Source organism: Jaculus jaculus, chromosome 13 (genome assembly GCF_020740685.1).
Source record: "Jaculus jaculus isolate mJacJac1 chromosome 13, mJacJac1.mat.Y.cur, whole genome shotgun sequence".
NCBI classification, from domain to species: domain Eukaryota; kingdom Metazoa; phylum Chordata; class Mammalia; order Rodentia; family Dipodidae; genus Jaculus; species Jaculus jaculus.
Window position 1 is genome coordinate 65,091,238 of NC_059114.1, and position 19,494 is coordinate 65,110,731.

The window sequence follows — 19,494 nt, forward strand, 5'->3', positions numbered from 1 at the left end:
ACTGCAGATAAGTAGAAAACCCAAGCATCAAATCAATTCAGGAGGCAAAAGTCACAACAATATAATTCAAGAAACTCAAAGAATCAAGACAATACAGACCCACCAAAAACTATAAATCCATCAGAAATGATCACCAATGAGACTATTTTAGATGAAATGCCTGACAAAGGTTTCAAGAAAATCATGGTATCTATGCTCAAAGAAATCAGAGGAGAAATGAAGGGAATCAAAGAAGAAAACAAAGGAACCAAAGAAGAAAACAAACTTCTTAAAGAGAACACAGGAAAACAGCTTAATGAAATAAAGAGGTTATTACAAGACATGAGTAAGGAAACAGCAATACTGAATAAAACCTGTGCTGAAATTCTGGCTCTGAAGAATACAATCAATGAAATAAAAATCCTGTGGAAAGTCTCACCAGTAGAATGTATGAAGGAGAGAACAGAATACCTAAAAAAAAAATAAAAGTGGTGGCCCCACTTTTACTTAATATAGTACTGGAAGTCTTAGCTATAGCAATAAGGCAAGAGACACCCATAAAAGGCATATAAATTGGAAAGGAAGAGATCAAATTATCACTATTTGCAGATGATATAATTCTATACATAAAAGATCATAAAAACTCTACCAGCAAACTGTTAGAGCTGATAAACACTTTTAGCAATGTAGCAGGATACAAAATAAATACACACAAATCAGTAGGTTTCCTATATACTAACAACAAAATGTGCAGAGAATGAAATCAGGGAATCTTTCCCATTCACAACTGCCTCAAAAAAAAAAAAAAAAAAGTACCTTGGAATAAACTTAACTAAGGAAGTGAAAGATCTCTACAATGAGAAATTTAAACCACTCAACTGAGAAATTTCAGAAGACACAAAGCAATGTAAAGACATCCCATGTTCTTGGATTGGAAGAATCAATACTGTGAAAATGTCGATCTTACCAAAAGCAATCTACACATTTAATGCAATGCCCATTAAAATTTAAATGGCATTCTTCACAGGAATAGAAAAAACAATCCTAAAATTCATTTGGAAGCACAAAAAACTTCAAATAGCCAAAAAAAAAATTTGAGCAATAAAAATAAGGCTGGTGTTATCACCATGCCTGATTTTAAGCTATATGAAAAAGCCACAGTAACAAAAACAGCATGATATTGGAACAAAGACAGACATATAAATCAATGGAACAGAATAGAGGACTCAGATATTTATCCAGGCAGCTACAGCCATTTGATTTTTGACAAAAATGCTAAAAATATTCACTGGAGAAAAGAAAGCTTCTTCAACAAGTGGTGCTGGGAAAACTGGATATCTATATGTAGAAATATGAAAACAGATCTTTGTCTTTCTCCATGCATAAGAATCAAATCCAAGTGGATCAGGGACCTTAGTATTAGACCTGAAACTCAGAAATTGCTAGAGAAAAAGGGAGGGTAAACCCTTCAACATATTGGCATAGGTAATGATTTTCTGAATATAACCCGAGTTGCTCAGAAAATTAAAATAAAACTAATCAACTACTGGGACCTCATGAAATTACAAAGCTTTTGTACAGCAAAGGACACTGTGAATAGAGTGAATAGCCAAAACAATGTTTAGCAACAAAAATAAGGCTAGAGGAATCACCATATCGGATTTTAAGCCATATTACAAAGCCATAGTAACAAAAATACCACAATACTGGCACAAAGAGAGACACATAGATCAATGGAACAGAATAGAGGACCCAGATGTAAATCCAGGCTGTTACAGCCATTTGATTTTGGACAAAAGTGCCAAAAATATGCATTGAAGCAAAGACAGCCTCTTTAACAAATGGTGCTGGAAAAACTGAATATCTATATGTAGAAGAATGAAAATTGATCCCTGTCTCTCTTCATGGACAAGAATCAAGTCTAAATGGATCAAAGACCTAGATATGAGATCTGAAACTCTGAAACTACTTGAGGAAAAAGTTGGGGAAACCCTTCCACATATTATATAGGTGATGACTTTTTGAACATAACCCCAGTTCCTCACGACATAAAACCACTAATCAACCAATGGGACCTCATGAAATTACAAAGCTTTTGTACAGCAAAGGGTACTGTGAATAGAGCAAAGAAATAACCTACATAATGGGAGAAAATCTTTGTTTACTATACATCTGACAGAGGATTAATATCTAGGATATACAAAGAAGTCAGAAAACTAAATAAAAAAAAATCAAATAACTCAATTAAAAATGGGCTAACACACTAAGTAGAGAGTTCTCAAAAGAAATGCAGATGGCATATAAACATCTAAAAAAAAGTTCTACATCCTTAGCCATAAGGAAAATGCAAATTAAAACTACTTTGAGATTCCATCTCACTCCTGTCAGAATGACTAACATTGGGCTTGAGAGATGGCTTATTGATTAAGCACTTGCCTGTGAAGCCTAAGGACCCACGTTAGTCAGATGCACAAGGGGGCTCATGAGTCTGGAGTTCGTTTTCAGTGGCTGGAGGCCTTGATGCACCCATTCTCTCTCTCTCTCTCTGTTTGCCTCTGTCTATCTCTGTCTGTTACTCTCAAATAAATAAATAAAAATGAACAAAAAACCCATTGTTTTTTAAAAAAGAATGGCTAACATCAAGAGAACAAATGACAATAAATGTTGGTGAGGATGCAGAAAAAGGGGAAGCCTTTTACACTGTTGGTGGGAATGTAATCTGGTACAACCATTGTGGAAATCAGTGTGGAGGTCCCTGAGACAGCTAAAAATAGATCTACCATATGACCCATCTATATCACTCTTAGGCATATATCCCAAGGACTCTACTCATTGCCTTAGAGACACTGGCACAACCATGGCTTTTGCTGCTCTATTCACAGTAGCTAGGAAATGGAACCAGCCCAGATGTCCCTCAACTGATGAATGGATAATGAAGATGTGGTACATTTATACAACAGAATTCTATTCAGTGGTAATGAATAATTAAATTATAAAATTTGTAGGGAAATGGAAGGATGTAGACATGACTATACTAAGTGAGGTAATCCAGGACCAGAAAGCTAATATCACAGGTTTTCTCTCATATGCAGATCCTAGTTCCAAATGTTTAGACTTGTGTGTGAGCTGGAGTAAAAATCAGTAGCAGGGGCCAGTAAGGTAGAAAAGGGCTATGAGGGAAGGAGGAGAGAGGTGGACTTAAGGGGATGGTCCTTTTTATATGTGAGTAGATGGTCAGATTATTGAGGATAGAATGGCCTAAGTGAGTTCAGAGAAAGAGACTAAATAAAAGTATTGTGGGGGAAGGGTTAATCAAAATTCAGAGTATTGTGAATTAGCCGCATGATAACCTATGTTTTTTGGATAATGACACACCCAGAAGCCATAGACTGTTACTAGAAAAATTTCAGTGCCAGGGATGGTATACCTTCCAGTGAGTTGTTGCCCAGGGATGTCTCTGATGCCCCCCCCCCCCAAACATTATAGTCTATTTACAAGTCTCTTGGTTTCCTGCCAGCAATAGATGATTAGGCCTTATTGCTGAAGACTCCACATGCTTGGGCTACAAGATCACTGAGAAATAAAACTGGGGCTGAGCTGAAAACCTTCCCCTATAAGACCAGCTAATAGAAAGCTGGAAAAAGCTGTACTGCATGCAACCTTATGGGACACAGAAGCCATCAGTGGTGAAAACAGTTCACACTACAAGCCTCAAGGCCAAATGAGCCAACAGGTACAACAGTGGTGTGTCTATTATGGGGAAAACCAACTACTCTCTAATTGGACTGGGGAACCGCTCTATGTGAGAGAATACATGCGTGTGGTGGTTTGACTCAGGTGTCCCCCATAAACTTAGGTGTTCTGGATACTAGGTTCCCCAGCTAATGGCAATTGGAAATTAAAGCCTCCTGGAGGCAGTATATTGTTGGGGCTTATGGTTGCTATAGCCAGTTTCGCCATGCCAGTGCTTGGCATACTTTCCTGTTGCTATGGTCCACCTTATGTTGGCCAGGGGGTGATGTCCATTGCTCATGCTATCATTTTCCCTGTCATCATGGAGCTTCCCCTCGAGCCTGTAAGCCAAAATCAACCTCTTGTTTTCCCACAAGCTGCTCTTGGTTAGGTGACTTCTCCAGCAGTGCAGACCTGACTGCAACAGGAAGGTGGCACCAGGACTCAGGTTGCTGCTAGACACCTGACTGTGTGGCTTTGTCCTTCTGAAGCTGATTTTCAAGAGGAATGTGGAAGAATTTGAAACCTTGGCCTAATAAATGCTTTGCAGTGCTGTAAGTACAGCTTGATGGACTATTCTGGCCAGAGTTGATAGACCTGAATGCAGCCTATGGACTGTGAGGTTTGGTTTATGATGGTGAGAAAGAGCTTTGCCTAGACTGGGATACCAGATTGTGTGAGGCTTGCTGTTATGCCCATGTCCTGAGAAGTTGTGCAGGGTTGCTTTGCACAGAAATGAACTGGTATGAGCAGAGGGATATGGCACAGAAAGAAAAATCTCTGGGTGAACTGCTGCCCGTTCCACAGCACTTGAGAGATTACAACCTTTGAGATTGGCCAGCTGACCGGCACTGGGGCAACAGGAAGAATGTAGATTCTTTGGAAGGGGCTTGAGTGCTCAAGGAATCCTGTTCTTCAAAGTCTGCTTTATTCCCCCCCCCCCCCCAGATTAACAAATTGGCACCTTATCTGGTATTGCGGAGTATAAGAAATGCTGGAAAGAGGGTCATTGAGTTTGCAACATGGTCTTGTGTTTTGGAAATGGCCATGGGCAGTGTGAAGCAGGTTTGTTGGATTGTATTTGTTGCCTGTATTGAGACCCCATGGTGCCATGAGGATGAATCATGGATTGCAGTGGAGTCCCAATGGAGATGCTGGGACCATGAGATGGCTGCTAAGGAAAGTTGCCAGCCAGATGAAGTTTTCCAGTATTCTGAGTAGCCTAGATGGAGGGGCAGAATTGGAATGCCAGAGACTTGTTGCTGGTTAGAATTGTTGGGACTTGGAAATTTGTCACTGGCTAGAGTTGTTGGACTTGAAACTACAGAGTTTAAAGTTTACTCTTGTTGTTTAAATCTTGTGTTGGGTTAATATTTCTTTGCTATGCCCAATGCCATCTATGCAGTGTGAATGTTTCTTCTGTACCATTATGTGGTTTGTTTTTGAGGTTATTTTTTGGTATTATGGCTCACTTAAGATATCGTGGACTTGGGCTGGAGAGATGGCTTAGCGGTTAAGCACTTGCCTGTGAAGCCTAAGGACCCCGGTTCGAGGCTCGGTTCCCCAGGTCCCACATTAGCCAGATGCACAAGGGGGCGCACGCGTCTGGAGTTCGTTTGCAGAGGCTGGAAGCCCTGGCGCGCCCATTCTCTCTCTCTCCCTCTATCTGTCTTTCTCTCTGTGTCTGTCGCTCTCAAATAAATAAAAAATTTAAAAAAAAAAAAGATATCGTGGACTATAGGGATGTATGAACATCATTGGAATTGGTAAAAACTACGGGGACTTTTAAAGTTAAATGAATGCATTGCATTTCATATCATGTATGTTTATCAGTTTATGGGGCCAGGGGTGGAATGTAGTGGTTTGATTCAGGTGTCCCCCATAAACTTAGGTGTTCTGGATGCTAGGTTCCCTAGCTGATGGCAATTGGAAATTAAAGCCTCCTGGAGGCAGTATATTGTTGGGGGTGGGCTTATGGGTATTATAGCCAGTTTTCCCATGCCAGTTTTTGGCACACTCTCCTGTTGCTATGGTCCACCTTATGTTGGCCACGGGGTGATGCCCACCCTGTCCTCATGACATCATTTTCTCTGCCGTCATGGAGCTTCCCCCTTGAGGCTGTAAGCCAAAATAAACCTCTTTTTTCCCCACAAGCTGCTCTTGGTTGGGTAATTTCAACCAGCAATGCGGACCTGACTGCAACAGTGCCTTTTACTGAAAACCTAATCAAAAGCCTATGGTGGGGGAGTTCATGAGCATTAGGAGTGTATTGCTTGGCCTTTTCTGGTTAAATGCATATATTATGCTCACCAGACTATCCAGTAAGCACAACACTTAATGTTTCTATATTAATGCTACTCTACTTTTGGTTAGAGAAATGTCTCTTTTCAGATGGCAGTAACTACTGGGATGACCCAAAAGGCACCATAGTGCTGAGAAGACATCACAGAGGAAAGTTTAGCACTGAAACATCTCTATCACACCTTCCAAAGCTCAGTTTCCATTGCAGAAGAGGCAGCAGAAAGAATGTAAGAGCTGAAGGAAAGGTAGGACTGCTGATAATGCAATCGGCCAGACAGAAATTGGCCTTGATCTTCATGACCTCGCAGTTCCTAGCACTATCTTCACAAGACCCTTATAATAGGAGGAAAAGATGATGACATCAAAATAAAAGAGGGACTAATGGAGAAAGGGCGAGGATATGATGGAGTGCAGATTTATGAAGGGGAAAGTGGGTTAGGAGAGGGAAGTATCATGGTTTATTTTCTGTAAGTAGGGAAGCTGTTAATTGAAAGTACATAAAACTAAAAATGCTTTAAAATAAATTATGGTTTGTTATCAGAAAAAAAGTGGTGGGCATTTCTGTAACTTTATAGTAGACACCAGCAGGGAGTTTTATTGTTTTGTTTTCTTTACCATTTCATAGTAGTTAGAATAAATTTGGTCTCACATAGATTATCTCAAATAGAAATAATTTTTGGTCTCAAAAATAAATTAATTCTTTTTTGGTAGTTTATGGCTAAACAGACAATATTTCAGTAATTTGGAGCAAGATCTGGAGAAATAAAGAAATTCTGGCCTGAAAATGGCATCTGTTTTATTTCCTGAACAAAAGAATCAATATTGCGAAGGGAGAACAGAAAACTTTTTACTTTTTGATTAGAGGGTCTGCATTCCAGCTTCTATGCTCTTTCTTCGGTTGTGCTGACATAATCAAAGCCTTTTACTGAAGTTACAGGTCATTATGGAGTTATCACATCTACTTTAGTGGCCTTCCACTTTTCCTGCCTTTCTCTTCTGGCCCCTCCTCACAAAGCTCTCAGGATGTTCTCTTTTCTTCCTTGCCTTTTCCAAGTAATATAATGATGACTAAAGTACATTTGTCTCATGGTCTTTAGGACATATCCTGTTTCATGTATGTTACTGTGCTACTTGTTATAATTTCATAAACTGAGGGATGTTTTTTATAAAATATTTTATTTATTTGCAATGAGAGGAATGTTCTTTGTCAATACTTTTTTTTCTTAACAATTTAGTAACTATTGAAATACGGTAGTGAAGTTACTTCAGTTATTAGCACACTGATAATTCACCCTGCAAATAGAATGCTTCCAAAAAAGTATTTTCAATTTGAACACAAGGTGGCAGTTTCACCACATTTTCTACAAAAGAAACCAGCTTAGTAAGAAATTCTTTATAAGATAGAATGTCATTCAACAATTTAGACTAATAGCTGGATAATAGTTTGTCATACATTAACTCAAATACCCTTTATCCTAGACTTTAATATATAATTGGGAGAATAATGTCCTATTAAGCTTTTTCTGATTATGAAGCTTTAAAAAATAATTTAATGTACTATGATGATTTTGAACTCAAATTTAGGCTCCAATATTAATTAGCAATTTAGGTATTAATAAATATTTTATAGAGTAGTTTGAAATATTAAATGCAATTAACCCATTGCTGTAGTTTAGACCTAAAATGCCTCTCAAAGACTCATATGATAAAGGTGCTTAGCCAACAGAGCTACTGGGTGGTAGTAGAATGTTTTAAGTGGTGAGGTCTAGCAGAAAGAAGTGAGTTGTCTGGGGGCGTACCATTAGCACTATGGGACCTTGAGCTCTTCCTCCCTCTTATATCCAAGCATTGGGCCTGCCATGCTTCATGACATCACATGAGGCCACAAGTCCAAAGCAATTGTGCCCATTGATCATGGACTGAATGTTCCAAAGCTATAGACACAAATGAAGGTTTTTCCTTTATAGGTTAATTTACCTCAGGTATTTGTTACAGTAATGGAGACTATGGTTAATACAAGTATAGAAAGGATTTTGCCAGAACTTGGTCCTCACTTCTAATATTATACAACATCTTGATTGCTCTTACTATGTGAGCCAACAATTGTACTTTTTACCCAAGTGAGTTGAAACTTATGTTCACAATGACCTGTACATGAATATTTAAAGCAGCTAAGTCCAGGCATGGTGGAATATGCCTTTAATCCCAGCACTAGGGAGGCAGAGGCAGAAGGATTGCTGTGAGTTTCAGAGCAGCCTGAGACTATAAAGTTCCAGGTCAGCCTGGGCTAGAGTGAAACCCTACCTACAAAAAAAAAAAAAAAAAAAAAAACCTAAATAAATAAATAAAGCAGTTATAGTTACAATAGCTGAAGTGTAGATGAAACCAATATGCCTCTTAGTTGGCACATGGATAAATGTTGGCAAATGGATAAATGAATTGTAGTACTTCCATAGAGTACAATAAAATAACTTCGTTATGAATCCACAAAACTATGAAAGAACCTTAAATGGGAAAATCCAAGAAATCAACCTAGAAAGGCTGCATATTATGTGATTCCTGCCATTCAACATTCTGAAAGGGCAAAACCATAAGCAGCAAAAAGACCAGTAATTGTCAGGGATTCAGGAAGATGAAGGGAAGGAAGGACAAATAAGTAGAGCACTGGAAATTTTTTTGGGGGGGCAGCAAAATTGTAATCTGGTATGATACATGTCATTAGGCATTTATCAAATCCTGTAGAATTTTCAGTGCAAAGAGTGAACACTGAGTAAATTTTAGATTTATTAATATTGCCCAAGTAGTTGTACCAAATATATCATAGTAATTCAAGATGTTGATAATAGAGATATTGGAATTTTTCAGGTTCTAGCACTACATAGTCAACTGCCCCATGCTATATGCTCCCCTGTGGTAAAAGAAATCACTTTACTCAGCCTACACCTAACGAGTGTGTGTGGGGTCATGCTTAAGCTATTTGAAAATAAATGACCTATATAACCTATTTGGAATTTTGTCACAAAGGAGTCTTCTTCCCCTATTATTCATTTAATTCATTTACTTCTAAGAGCAGATTTATGTATTGTTTATTTTATACTTTGTTGTATAATTCAACACTACTTTGTTTTGTTGCTCAAATTATCCCAGTTCTGTTAAGATCTCTTTCAGTTGGTTTCTTTGTCACTTTTGAATACTCCATCAAGATTGACTTTCTTGGGCCTACACCTATTAAATTCTCTACTAAAAAAGTAAGGGTTATTTCATTTGTCCTGGTGCTAACTCACTCTCCGTTGGAGATTCTGCTTCTCTTTTTCAGATAGATGCAGATCCTAAGGAGAGAGCCACCCAATCATACCTCAAAAAGGCCCCGGCTGAAACTAAGGAAAATTGGCAAAACAAGCAAGGGTGCTGTTTTCCTGATGAACCAGATACCAGAACAAGGGGGAAGGAGAACAACACAGAGGAAAATCAACTCCTACCAAATCAGAGAGCCGGAGCCTCAGAGGCCCCCAACACCTCATCACTGAAGCAGACCAAATATGAACCCAACATGGCTCAGGGAAATTTTGCGGAAGAGGGGGCGGAAAGAATGTCAGAACCACATGTTGGGTCATGTTATGCAGACATTTATCATACCAATAACGGTGGGCTAACTCCACAATGCACGGTCCATATACATCAATAAGGAGGGGCCATTAGGGAGGGGGACGGTTACGGATGAGCCTAATAATGGTACCAAACTGCCTGTATTTGCTGAATAGAAATCTAATAAAAAAAATTTTTTTAAAAGATAGACTTTCTTTCTCCCTTTCTTCCTTTCCTTCCCTTCCCTTTCCTTTTCCTTTCTTCTTCTTCCCTTCCTTCTTCCTTCTCTCCTTCCCTCCCTCTCTCTCTTTCTCTTTCTTGCTTTCTTTCTCTCTTTCTCTTACTTTCTTGTCTCTCTTTCACTCCCTCCTACATTCTCTTCCTCCCCCATGTCTTTCTATTTTTCTTTTTGACTTTTTAATTTTTTAATTTTAATTTTTTGCATTTATTTACTTGATAGATAAAGAAAGACAAAGAAAGAGAGATAGGGACAGAGAGATTGGGCATGCCAGAGCTTTCAGCCACTGCAAACAAACTGCAGATGCATGTGCCATCTTGTGAATCTGGCTTACATGGGTTCTAGGGAATTGAAACTAGGGTTTTAGGGTTTGCAAGCAGGCACCTTAACCACTAAGCCATCTCTCCAGCCCTCTTATTGACTTAAAATGAGACACTGTCAATGTTGCCTTCATTGGACATGCACTCATGTTCCTCCTGCTTTAGCCTTCTGAGTGCTGGAATTATAGACATGCAATACAATACTTAGATATTACCTTCTTTATCAATATTTTAGTCTTAGCACTACAAGTTGCTTCAGGCTTAAATTATTTCCTGCCCCAATCCTAGAATCAACCATTTCTTTCCAGGTCTTCTTATTCTTATTATTAGAAGCTAAGATCTGGCCACTAGCTCAGTGCTGCTAGGCCCTCTCAATAAGTACAGCAAGAAAATATATGTGGGCTGGACAGACTTCTCAGTTGTTAGAGCACTTGCTTGCAAACCTGACAGTCCAGGCTTGATTATCTACAGAAACCCAGGCACACAGTGTGGTACATGTATCTGGTATTTGTTTGCAGTGGCAGGAGTCCCTGGTGTGCCCTTCTCTCTTTGTGTCTTTCTATGCTTGCAAATAAACAAAAAAAAAGTTAAAAAGAAATATATTTGCATGTTTGATTTTCAACACTAAACTTGTTGACACATCTTTTATTGATTTGGATGTTATGAGGAGCGTAACTTTTTTCCCACATGATTTTATAGGCCTGTGCTGAGCCTTTAATTTGTCATTTCTTAGTTGACTAGCCCCAGATAGATTATGTAACTTCTTTTATTCTACATTTCTTTCCTGGTGAAACAGGTAATAGTACCGTCCATATACATATTATAGAGCTATGCTAAGAATAAAATTAGATGACAGTTTGAAAAGTTCTCCATGAATTTCAAATACTCTACAAATGTACAGAGTAATATCCGTGTTGTACTACAAGTACTTTCATAAGGTTCGTATTCCTCCAGGCAGCAGGAGACTAACCTTCTTTAATTGAAGCCTCTTTTGTTTGCATTACTTTTAATAAACCATTTGCTTTTTCCAACTGAATATCCAGTAGATTGTTTTTTCCACTAGTTTCTATCATTTTCTGCAAAAGAAATACAATACGTATTATTTATCAAATCAATGCTACTATTTTGTTCCTATTGCTAAAGACATAAAGTTAATGAGACCATAAACCACTTAATATTTGAAAGCCTAATAATAAGACCTGGCTAAGTTATTTTCAATTTTACAAGTAACATATCAGGATTAGGACTGTAGCTCAGTGTAAAGTGTTTGCCTCACAATCGTGAGGCAATACGCAAGCACAAACATACACATGGTAAAATATTAAAGACTAACAATTACAAATAAGGAGTAAAACTTAACCTAACTTAAACCAATTTCTTTTAATTACTCAACCTTGAGTCCTACAGTTAATTTTGGAATCCACCAGGCAAAGTGGTAGATGCCTGTTGTCCCAGCCACTCAGCTGGCTGATACACAATGATCCCCATAGCCCAAAAGTTCATGTCCAGACTGGACACAGTAGTGAGACATCCAAACTCAAAATCCAAACCAACACAATACATAAATAATGCCTTGAATATGTTCCCAAATTACTTTATGACTACATGACTTATTTTTTCCTGCACTGAACACTATCATCTAGGAGAAAACCTCATATAACGACTTACAGTTTCATTTTTGAATATGCTATAATTTAATTTACTAGTCTCCTATTGTAAATACTATTATTTCTCCTTTTTTCTATGACATACAATAAATTAACATTTAAAAATATGTCTCTAATGTCTTTGTTAACAGTGTAATAAACTTCTAGCTATTCTTCAAGCAGCTTCAAAATCTGTCATTTCATGACCTGTCTTGTGTTTGCTATACCACTACTCAGTCCCCTAATTTAACCACTTGTAGCTTCTCTCAAAGAAATTGACATTATATTATTTCATCTGTATTACTATTTATGGATCCTAAGATACAAGACTCCAAATATAAGAATACCATTGCCAAATAAGAATGCATGATTATTTTCTACCTAAAATGCTTAAGAATATAGTAAAAATTTTCAAGTAGAATTGCACTAGTTCCTCTCTTGAAACAGTGCTTCTTTTCTTTTCCTTCTTACTATATTAACCACTTGGCTAAGTAAACTCAAATTCATTGTTAAAAAAAACTCATACTGTTCTCAAAAATCGAGCATCATGCATATTCTTTCATTGTGGCAACATGTGTGTGTGCACACACGCGCGTGTGCAGATGCATATGCTCATGTAGATGAAAAGTAATAAAAAAAGAATGATAAAGGTACAAAAAAAAGAGCTTAGCATAATTATTTGTACCTAGCTGTATTTTTTGATGCATTTTTTTCTTCTCAATTTCTCCCATTGGTAAAACCTTTCCAATTTTCTTTATATATCACAGCGATTTGCTATCTGGTATATCTTTACATACCTTTTCTATCTGTGAGAAGTCACTTATCAATTTGTCAAGATTCACACTGCTAATCTTTCTTACATATCCCTCATTGCTTTGATCCATGCCTGAAATAAAATTGGATAGTAAAGAAGCATTCACTATTGGGGTAATAACTCAAACACTAACATACCTGTACTGTACTCATAGGGCACTGACTTGATATCCATTTTATTTGGAAAATTTTCAGATTCTTTTTTATTATTATTTTATTTATTTATTTATTTGAGAGTGACAGAGAGAGAGAGAGAGATTGAGAACGGGCGCGCCAGGGCTTCCAGCCACTGCAAATGAACTCCAGATGCGTGCACCCCCTTGTGCATCTGGCTAACGTGGATCCTGGGGAACCGAGCCTCGAACCGGGGTCCTTAGGCTTCACAGGCAAGCGCTTAACCACTAAACCATCTCTCCAGCCCTATTTGGAAAATTTTCATAACATCCAGTATTAGTAGCAATCAAATGCATTGTTTTCTTCACTGTTTACCAGCCCCACCCCAGCACATTTTATCTAAATACATCCAAAAGTAACACGACCATAATTGTATATACATAAATTGCTTGTCCCTATTTTTTCCTACTACTTATCAAAGTCTAACAATGCCACTGTTTAACACTCATTGCTTTGCCATCACTTTGCCTGGACATAAAACCCAATGCCTTATTAAGTCTGAAACATGACTTTCATGTGTCAGAACTATTAGTTCAAGATGCTAAACATTTATTGAAGTGTTGCACTGCAAGTATTTTCTGTTTTCTGTGAATACTTGTTTCTGTGTATGGTAAATAAAGAGTAACAGCAATGATAGCTTGGCATTCTTAGTCTCTTGTAATGTCTTAGTAATAATGACCTTTGGGAACAGCCAACTAATTGCTGAAGTGAAAGGTGAGAGCTTCAATTTTAATCCTGTGAAAGCAATCTGAATTTTAAAATTTAATTTATTTAAGTTTATACAAATTATAACAAGCTATACTCTGTTATCCCCTCACCCAAGCTTGTGTTAAGCTGGGGGCCCTCTTCAGTGGGGTTATGGTACTCACTGTGGGGCATGAAGGCCTCAGTCAGTCCTTATGAGGTAGTGGGGATAACTGTGTCTCAGATTATTCCTACCCATTCTGTGGCTCTTACAATCTTTCTGCAGTGTTCTCTGAGCCATGACAGGCCTGTTGACAATATGATTTAGTGTTGAGTTCTCTCCAGCCTCTGGATTTCTGCTTTGATAGGCTTTGACTGATCACAGTATCTGTCACCAGCACCCTGGAACTTGGTGTCAGGCTAGCAGTAAGAGCAGTATTCATGTCACTCCTGGGCCATGGCAGTTGTAGTAGAGGTGACATATCTCATGGTGTGTGTGTGTGTGTGTGTGTGTGTGTGTATATATATATATCTACAGAGAGAGAGAGAGAGAGAGAGAGAGAGAGAGAGAGAGAGAGAGAGAGAGAGAGGGAGGTGGGGGGAATCCCACAGGTGAACTCATCCACTTAGGATGAAGAAGCTGATTTTTGCATAGTAGCTAGTATGGTTACTATGGGAATAAGGTGTCTTGAAACAATCTGGATTAATATAGTATGGAAGTATGACACATTAATTTCTTCTTCAACAAAATGGATGATAAGTAAAAATTTGAAATTCAGGTATTCTAGATTTGAGAAATGACCATAACCAATTTTGGTGTGTGTACTACTTAAAAAAAAAATAAGGCAAATAAAATTCCTGAAGTAACTACTCAAAATAATTTTGAGGGGGGCTGGAGAGATGGCTTAGTGGTTAAGGTGTATGCCTGCAAAGCCAAAGGACCAAGGTTTGATTCCCCAGGACCCGCATTAGCCAGATGCAAAAGGGGGTGCACTCGTCTGGAGTTCGTTTGCAGTGGCTGGAGGCCCTGGTGTGCCTATTCTCTCTCACTTCCTCTTTCTCTGTCAAATAAATAATAATAATAGTAATGTTGAGGAGTACATTGATTAAAAATAAACACACCAAAATAGTAATAATTTTGAGGGGTACATTGATTAAAAATAAACACAGCAAAATAAACTTGCTTGCCAATATGTTATTCCATCAAGAAATCCAATTCTCTTGTTAGAGTGCCTGATATTAGCAGCTCTTAATTCTTTTTAATCTGAATTTTAGTTGTGTATTTTCATTGCACTATTATCAACTCTATATCACATATTTAAGAATATTTTTAATTTTTAAAAATTTTATTTATTTATTTGCAAGCAGAGAGTGAATGGGTGCACCAGAACCTCTAGCCACTGCAAACACCAGATGCACATGCCACTTAGTGCATCTTGCTTTATGTGGGTGCTAGGAAATCCAACTCAGGTCCTTAGGTTTTGCAGGCAAGCATCAATACCACTAAGCCATCTCCCCAGGTCTTACTCTGGCCCAGGCTGACCTGGAATTCACTACATAGCCTCAAGCTGGTCTTGAACTCACTGTGATCCTCCTACTTCTGCCTTGGAATGCTGGGATTAAAGGCATGTGCCACCATGCCTGGCTTCCTTGTTTAAAAATTATTTATTTATTTATTTATTTATTTATTTATTTATTTATTTGCAAGGAGAGAGAGAGAGAAGATGTCAAAGCCTCTAGCCCCTGCAAAGGAACTCCAGAAGGGCGCCTTTTTGTGCATCATGCTTTACGTGGGTACTGTGGAATAGAACTCGGGTTGTTAGGTGTTGCAGGTAAATGCTTCAACTGCTGAGCCATCTCTATAGCCCTTAAAATTCTTTAGATAAATAAAAGTTGATCCTTATAGTAGACGAAAATGTATGATGGAGATTTCCCATAATAAAACTGATGAAAATATTCTTTATAAAATAATCTGAAGTAGTTAACGTAAAATCTCTTCACCCTTAAAATTTTTCTTTTTAGTACCTAATGTTTTAATTTTTTTAAGATTTTTTTTTAAACCAAAGTTTTGTTTCAGAACCAGGTTACTGAATTAAATGCATTTTAATTTGAACTTGATCTTTTTCCCAATTCCTTTTCTTTAATAGAACTTTTTTTTTTTTCATATAAAACCATAGGCAAAGGCTGGAGATGAAGGACTTGCTCAGTAAAGTAAGGGCCGTGGATTTGATTCTCCAGCACAGTAGAAACAAAATCGTATCATTAACAATCCTCTTATTATTTTGCATGCTCTTTATAGCACTGCCCGAATCTGCCAATTCATTTCTAGGTGAGTTGGAATACCCCCGCCCCCACCAATGCACTTTCCAATTTTCTAGGTCCCGAGTCTTTCAAATGGGAATATGGTCTTGCCCGGTGGAACCAGGAGACAAGCAATGCCTAGGAAATTCTCTGTGGGCGGCGGAGTGTGGCCTTCGACGGTCAAGGCTGGGCTTCGGCAGGGCCCTCGGGCCAGGAAGAAGGCTCCCGTCCTCGCCCGCACAGCCCCGGGGCGGCCGCCTCCCTCTCCGCTCCCAGGAACTCACCCCCACCCAGGACCCGCGGGGCAAAAGTGGGTGACCCCGGATCTCCCGGGAAACCTGGGAATTGGAGCCGTCCCCGAAGAGCTCGCAGCGCACCTGCCCGCGGGTTCAGCGGTCCGCCTGCCTGGTGCCCTCCCTGGTCCGGTCCGGACCGATCTGAGTCTGGTCCGTCCCCGACTGCTGCCCTCCCTTGGCCCAGGAAACAGGTTCCCCCAACAACGGGCCGCCCTTCTGCTGCCCCCCCCCTCCACCGCCCCCAACAGCCGTCTACTGACTTGCCTCTAGTTCCCAAGGTTGCTGGCGGATTAAATACCCGTTTGTTGACTAGTGAATAAACCATACTAGTTTGTTTGCTCTCGGTGTTAGTACCATTACATAAATAATAAGCCATATTTATTCTTGAGACATAAGGTCACTTTAATAGATATGTTTTTCCCACTCTTATTTTCCAGGCTCAGTGATTAAGGGCATGGACTCTTGGTGTGGATACAAGCTCCCAACTCTTCTATTTACCAGTGGGTGGTCTTGGGAAACTTCTTAATTTCTCATGCCTCTGCTTCTTTAACCTGTGTAATAAGATTAGTAATAATGGTTAGCTCATATGGCTATTGGGCCAATTAAATGAAATGATTTGTTTTCAAAGAGCTAGAGTTCCTTGTTAAAATGTTTTAAAATCTTATAATTTAAAATAATGTTCAATAGGAGTTGAAAGTGTACCTACTGCCAAATTATTTTTTGACAGATGCAATATTTATTGCCATTAATTTGAGTTTTCTATGAAATTCCAAAGCTGGCAAGCAGAAAAAATGTAAACTGTAATAGGAGTATCCAAATTTCATTATTTGAAAGGTGGTATGGTATAGTGTGAGAACTGGATCCAAGTGGAAAATGCGAACACAGAGACCTCTCTGTGCTGTTAAAGAAAAAGTTTCTCAAGATTAGCCACAGCACTTTGGGATGTTAACAATAAATGGTCACCTAAATTGCTGGTAAAATCAAATTATCATATGAAAAATGTTATATGATAATTTCATACTAGCTTGTGAAAAAAAAATCCAATTTTGGATTCACCTAAAATGTTCCCTTCTCCACAAATCATTTGCTGATCCTGTCAGTTGGAAATGGCTGGCCTTCTTTACTCTATGGAACATACAGGCCCTTTGTGACTTTGACAGGACTGTGCATTGATGCATCCTCTCTTCTGCACTTACTATTGTCTTTTTGGAAGAAGAAACCATTTTCTTTTTATGCAATATATATATATATATATATATATATATATATATATATATATATATATATACACACACATACATACATATATATACACACATATATATATATATTATTTACATACATTAATATAAATGATGTGAATATATAAAATCACATGTATTTCTTCGTATATATGCAAAGCAGGCTAATTAAGGCACTTCCAAAAGTTACTTGACATTAACATAACACTGCCATATTTTGCTGCTGTAACATATGAGCAATGGTAACTAATGAAGTGAGATTCTGATGCCAGTGTAACACTGCCAAAGGCATATACTGGACTCTAATCCTAGATATTGCACATGTATACATATATACACACATTTCTCCATGGTGCATAATATACTCAGAAGAAAAGCATGAACCATTGTAACAGAAACAAAACCGCAAAATTTAGATTGCATTTTCTAGTTTGAAATGAACCATATATTTCTCTTTCGGTTTTCAGATGTTAGCATTTTTTTTTTTTGAAAGAACCTTAGCTGGTTCAAAATATATCTGTGCATAAGAAACTACATGAGCTTCTTGTGCTTTCATCTTTAAAAGGATATCTTCCACATTTGTTTTCACAGGTTTATTTATCAAATACTATCCAAATGAGAAACAAAAATTATTAAATATTTGCTCAGAAAATATTCATTTTATGATTGTTTAAGAATTCATTAAATATTTGTTCCAAACTAGCCTGGAAGTCTATAAGAGTGAAATGAATTACTTACATCATACTAACAAAGAAAGTAAAACTGGAATCGAACATTTTAGGTTGGAAAAGCAACATATACATCTATGCAACTGAAAAATCGGAGAAACTATATATTTATGCAAAAACAATCTTCAGATAGTGATTCATTGACTTTTGAAGGGTACAAGCCACTTATTAATCTATTCTAAAATGTTGAAGTGCACCCAAAGTAAGAGTTCCTGAAGGTTTAGGTTTAAAGTCTTGTAAGAAATGCTAGCCAGAACTATAGTCCACTATATGCCATCAGCACTATTACCTTGTATAGACTCTCACCCTATTACTTTGTCTAACAGTGGTATTTTTATGTAAAGCATGTTTTGGAAGTGGCTTAGTTGGTGTATTGAGTTTTGTGTTCTACACATATTAATCAAACTCAATTCTCTTAATATCACCTCTCTATGTGAAGGGCATTTTTTTGTCTGTCTCCTCAAATTTGCCAACTATTGAAACTTTCATGAATATTTAATTATAAGATGTTATAAATAGGTGGAAATTTGTACAAGATGAAGTAAAAAATTATAAATGCAAAACTAGAAAGGATTATAAAACACAAGCACACTAGTCTGAAGTCTATAAATTTTTTGAATTTCTGCTATAGAGTTTGCTGTGAATTCCTGATGGTCAAAATAAAAACCATGGATAAACCCAATTTCTTCGTTTTCACTGTAAAGGAGGAAATACACAAGTTTTCACAAAAGGACACAGAGTTTCATGACTTAAGCTTCTTAATTTGCTACATTAAGAAGTACTAGTTACTTAATAGGTAATTTCCTGAATATTAAAGTTAAAAATAAGCATGGTAAGGCATTTTACTAAAAGTATCTCTATTTATGCCAGAATGGGCTTGGTGTAGAGCTCATTAGTGTAGTACTTGATTAGCTCAAGCCCCCATTTCTTTAAATAATTCTTAAAGGGGCTGGAGAAATAATTCAGTGGTTAAAGATACTTGCTTGCAAAGCCTGAAGGCCCAGGTCAGTTCCCCAGTAAGATGAACCAAGAGTCACTTGCATATGGAGTCTGCAATGGTGGGAGGTCCTGGTATACTCATACTCTCTCTCACTCTATCCTCTCTCTCTCTCAAATAAATAAATATTTTTAATAATGCTTAAAGGTTTACAGCTGCATGAGAGAATATATACACTCCTGCATGTTATCCATTGCTCTAGATTGGGAATTTAAGCCTCACTAGAAGTAGATCTAGCTGGTATATTGAATGCCTGTGTTGATTTTAAAATCAATGGAAATTTTATTGAGGGAAATATTAAACTAATTTTGTACATTTTATTTTTAAATGTTATTTTTACATATTTTATTTTTAAATTTTATTATTTTATTTGTGTGTGTGTGCATGTTCATGTCTCTGCCTCCCATCTTGCTGTTAGCATGCTGGGATTACAGAAACACACTATGGCTTCTGATTTTA

General features: G+C 37.7%; 1 protein-coding gene across 3 annotated transcripts in view; it reads right to left on the reverse strand.

The window, feature by feature from the left end:
- The window catches only part of Ccdc152 (coiled-coil domain containing 152), a 50,714-nt gene extending 34,500 nt beyond the window's left edge, over positions 1–16,214 (reverse strand). The window contains exons 1-3 of one of the 3 annotated variants that reach the window (XM_045132515.1): positions 16,151–16,211; positions 12,599–12,687; positions 11,126–11,231 (exon numbers count right to left, since the gene is read on the reverse strand). In XM_045132515.1, coding sequence (XP_044988450.1) covers positions 11,126–11,231; positions 12,599–12,685 — 193 coding nt within the window. In that variant the 5' untranslated portion in view covers positions 12,686–12,687; positions 16,151–16,211. Of the gene's footprint in view, positions 1–11,125; positions 11,232–12,598; positions 12,688–16,150 lie in introns of all 3 variants that reach the window. The other 2 variants (XM_045132516.1, XM_045132517.1) reach the window with 2 other exon arrangements.
- Positions 16,215–19,494: the final 3,280 nt, after the last annotated feature.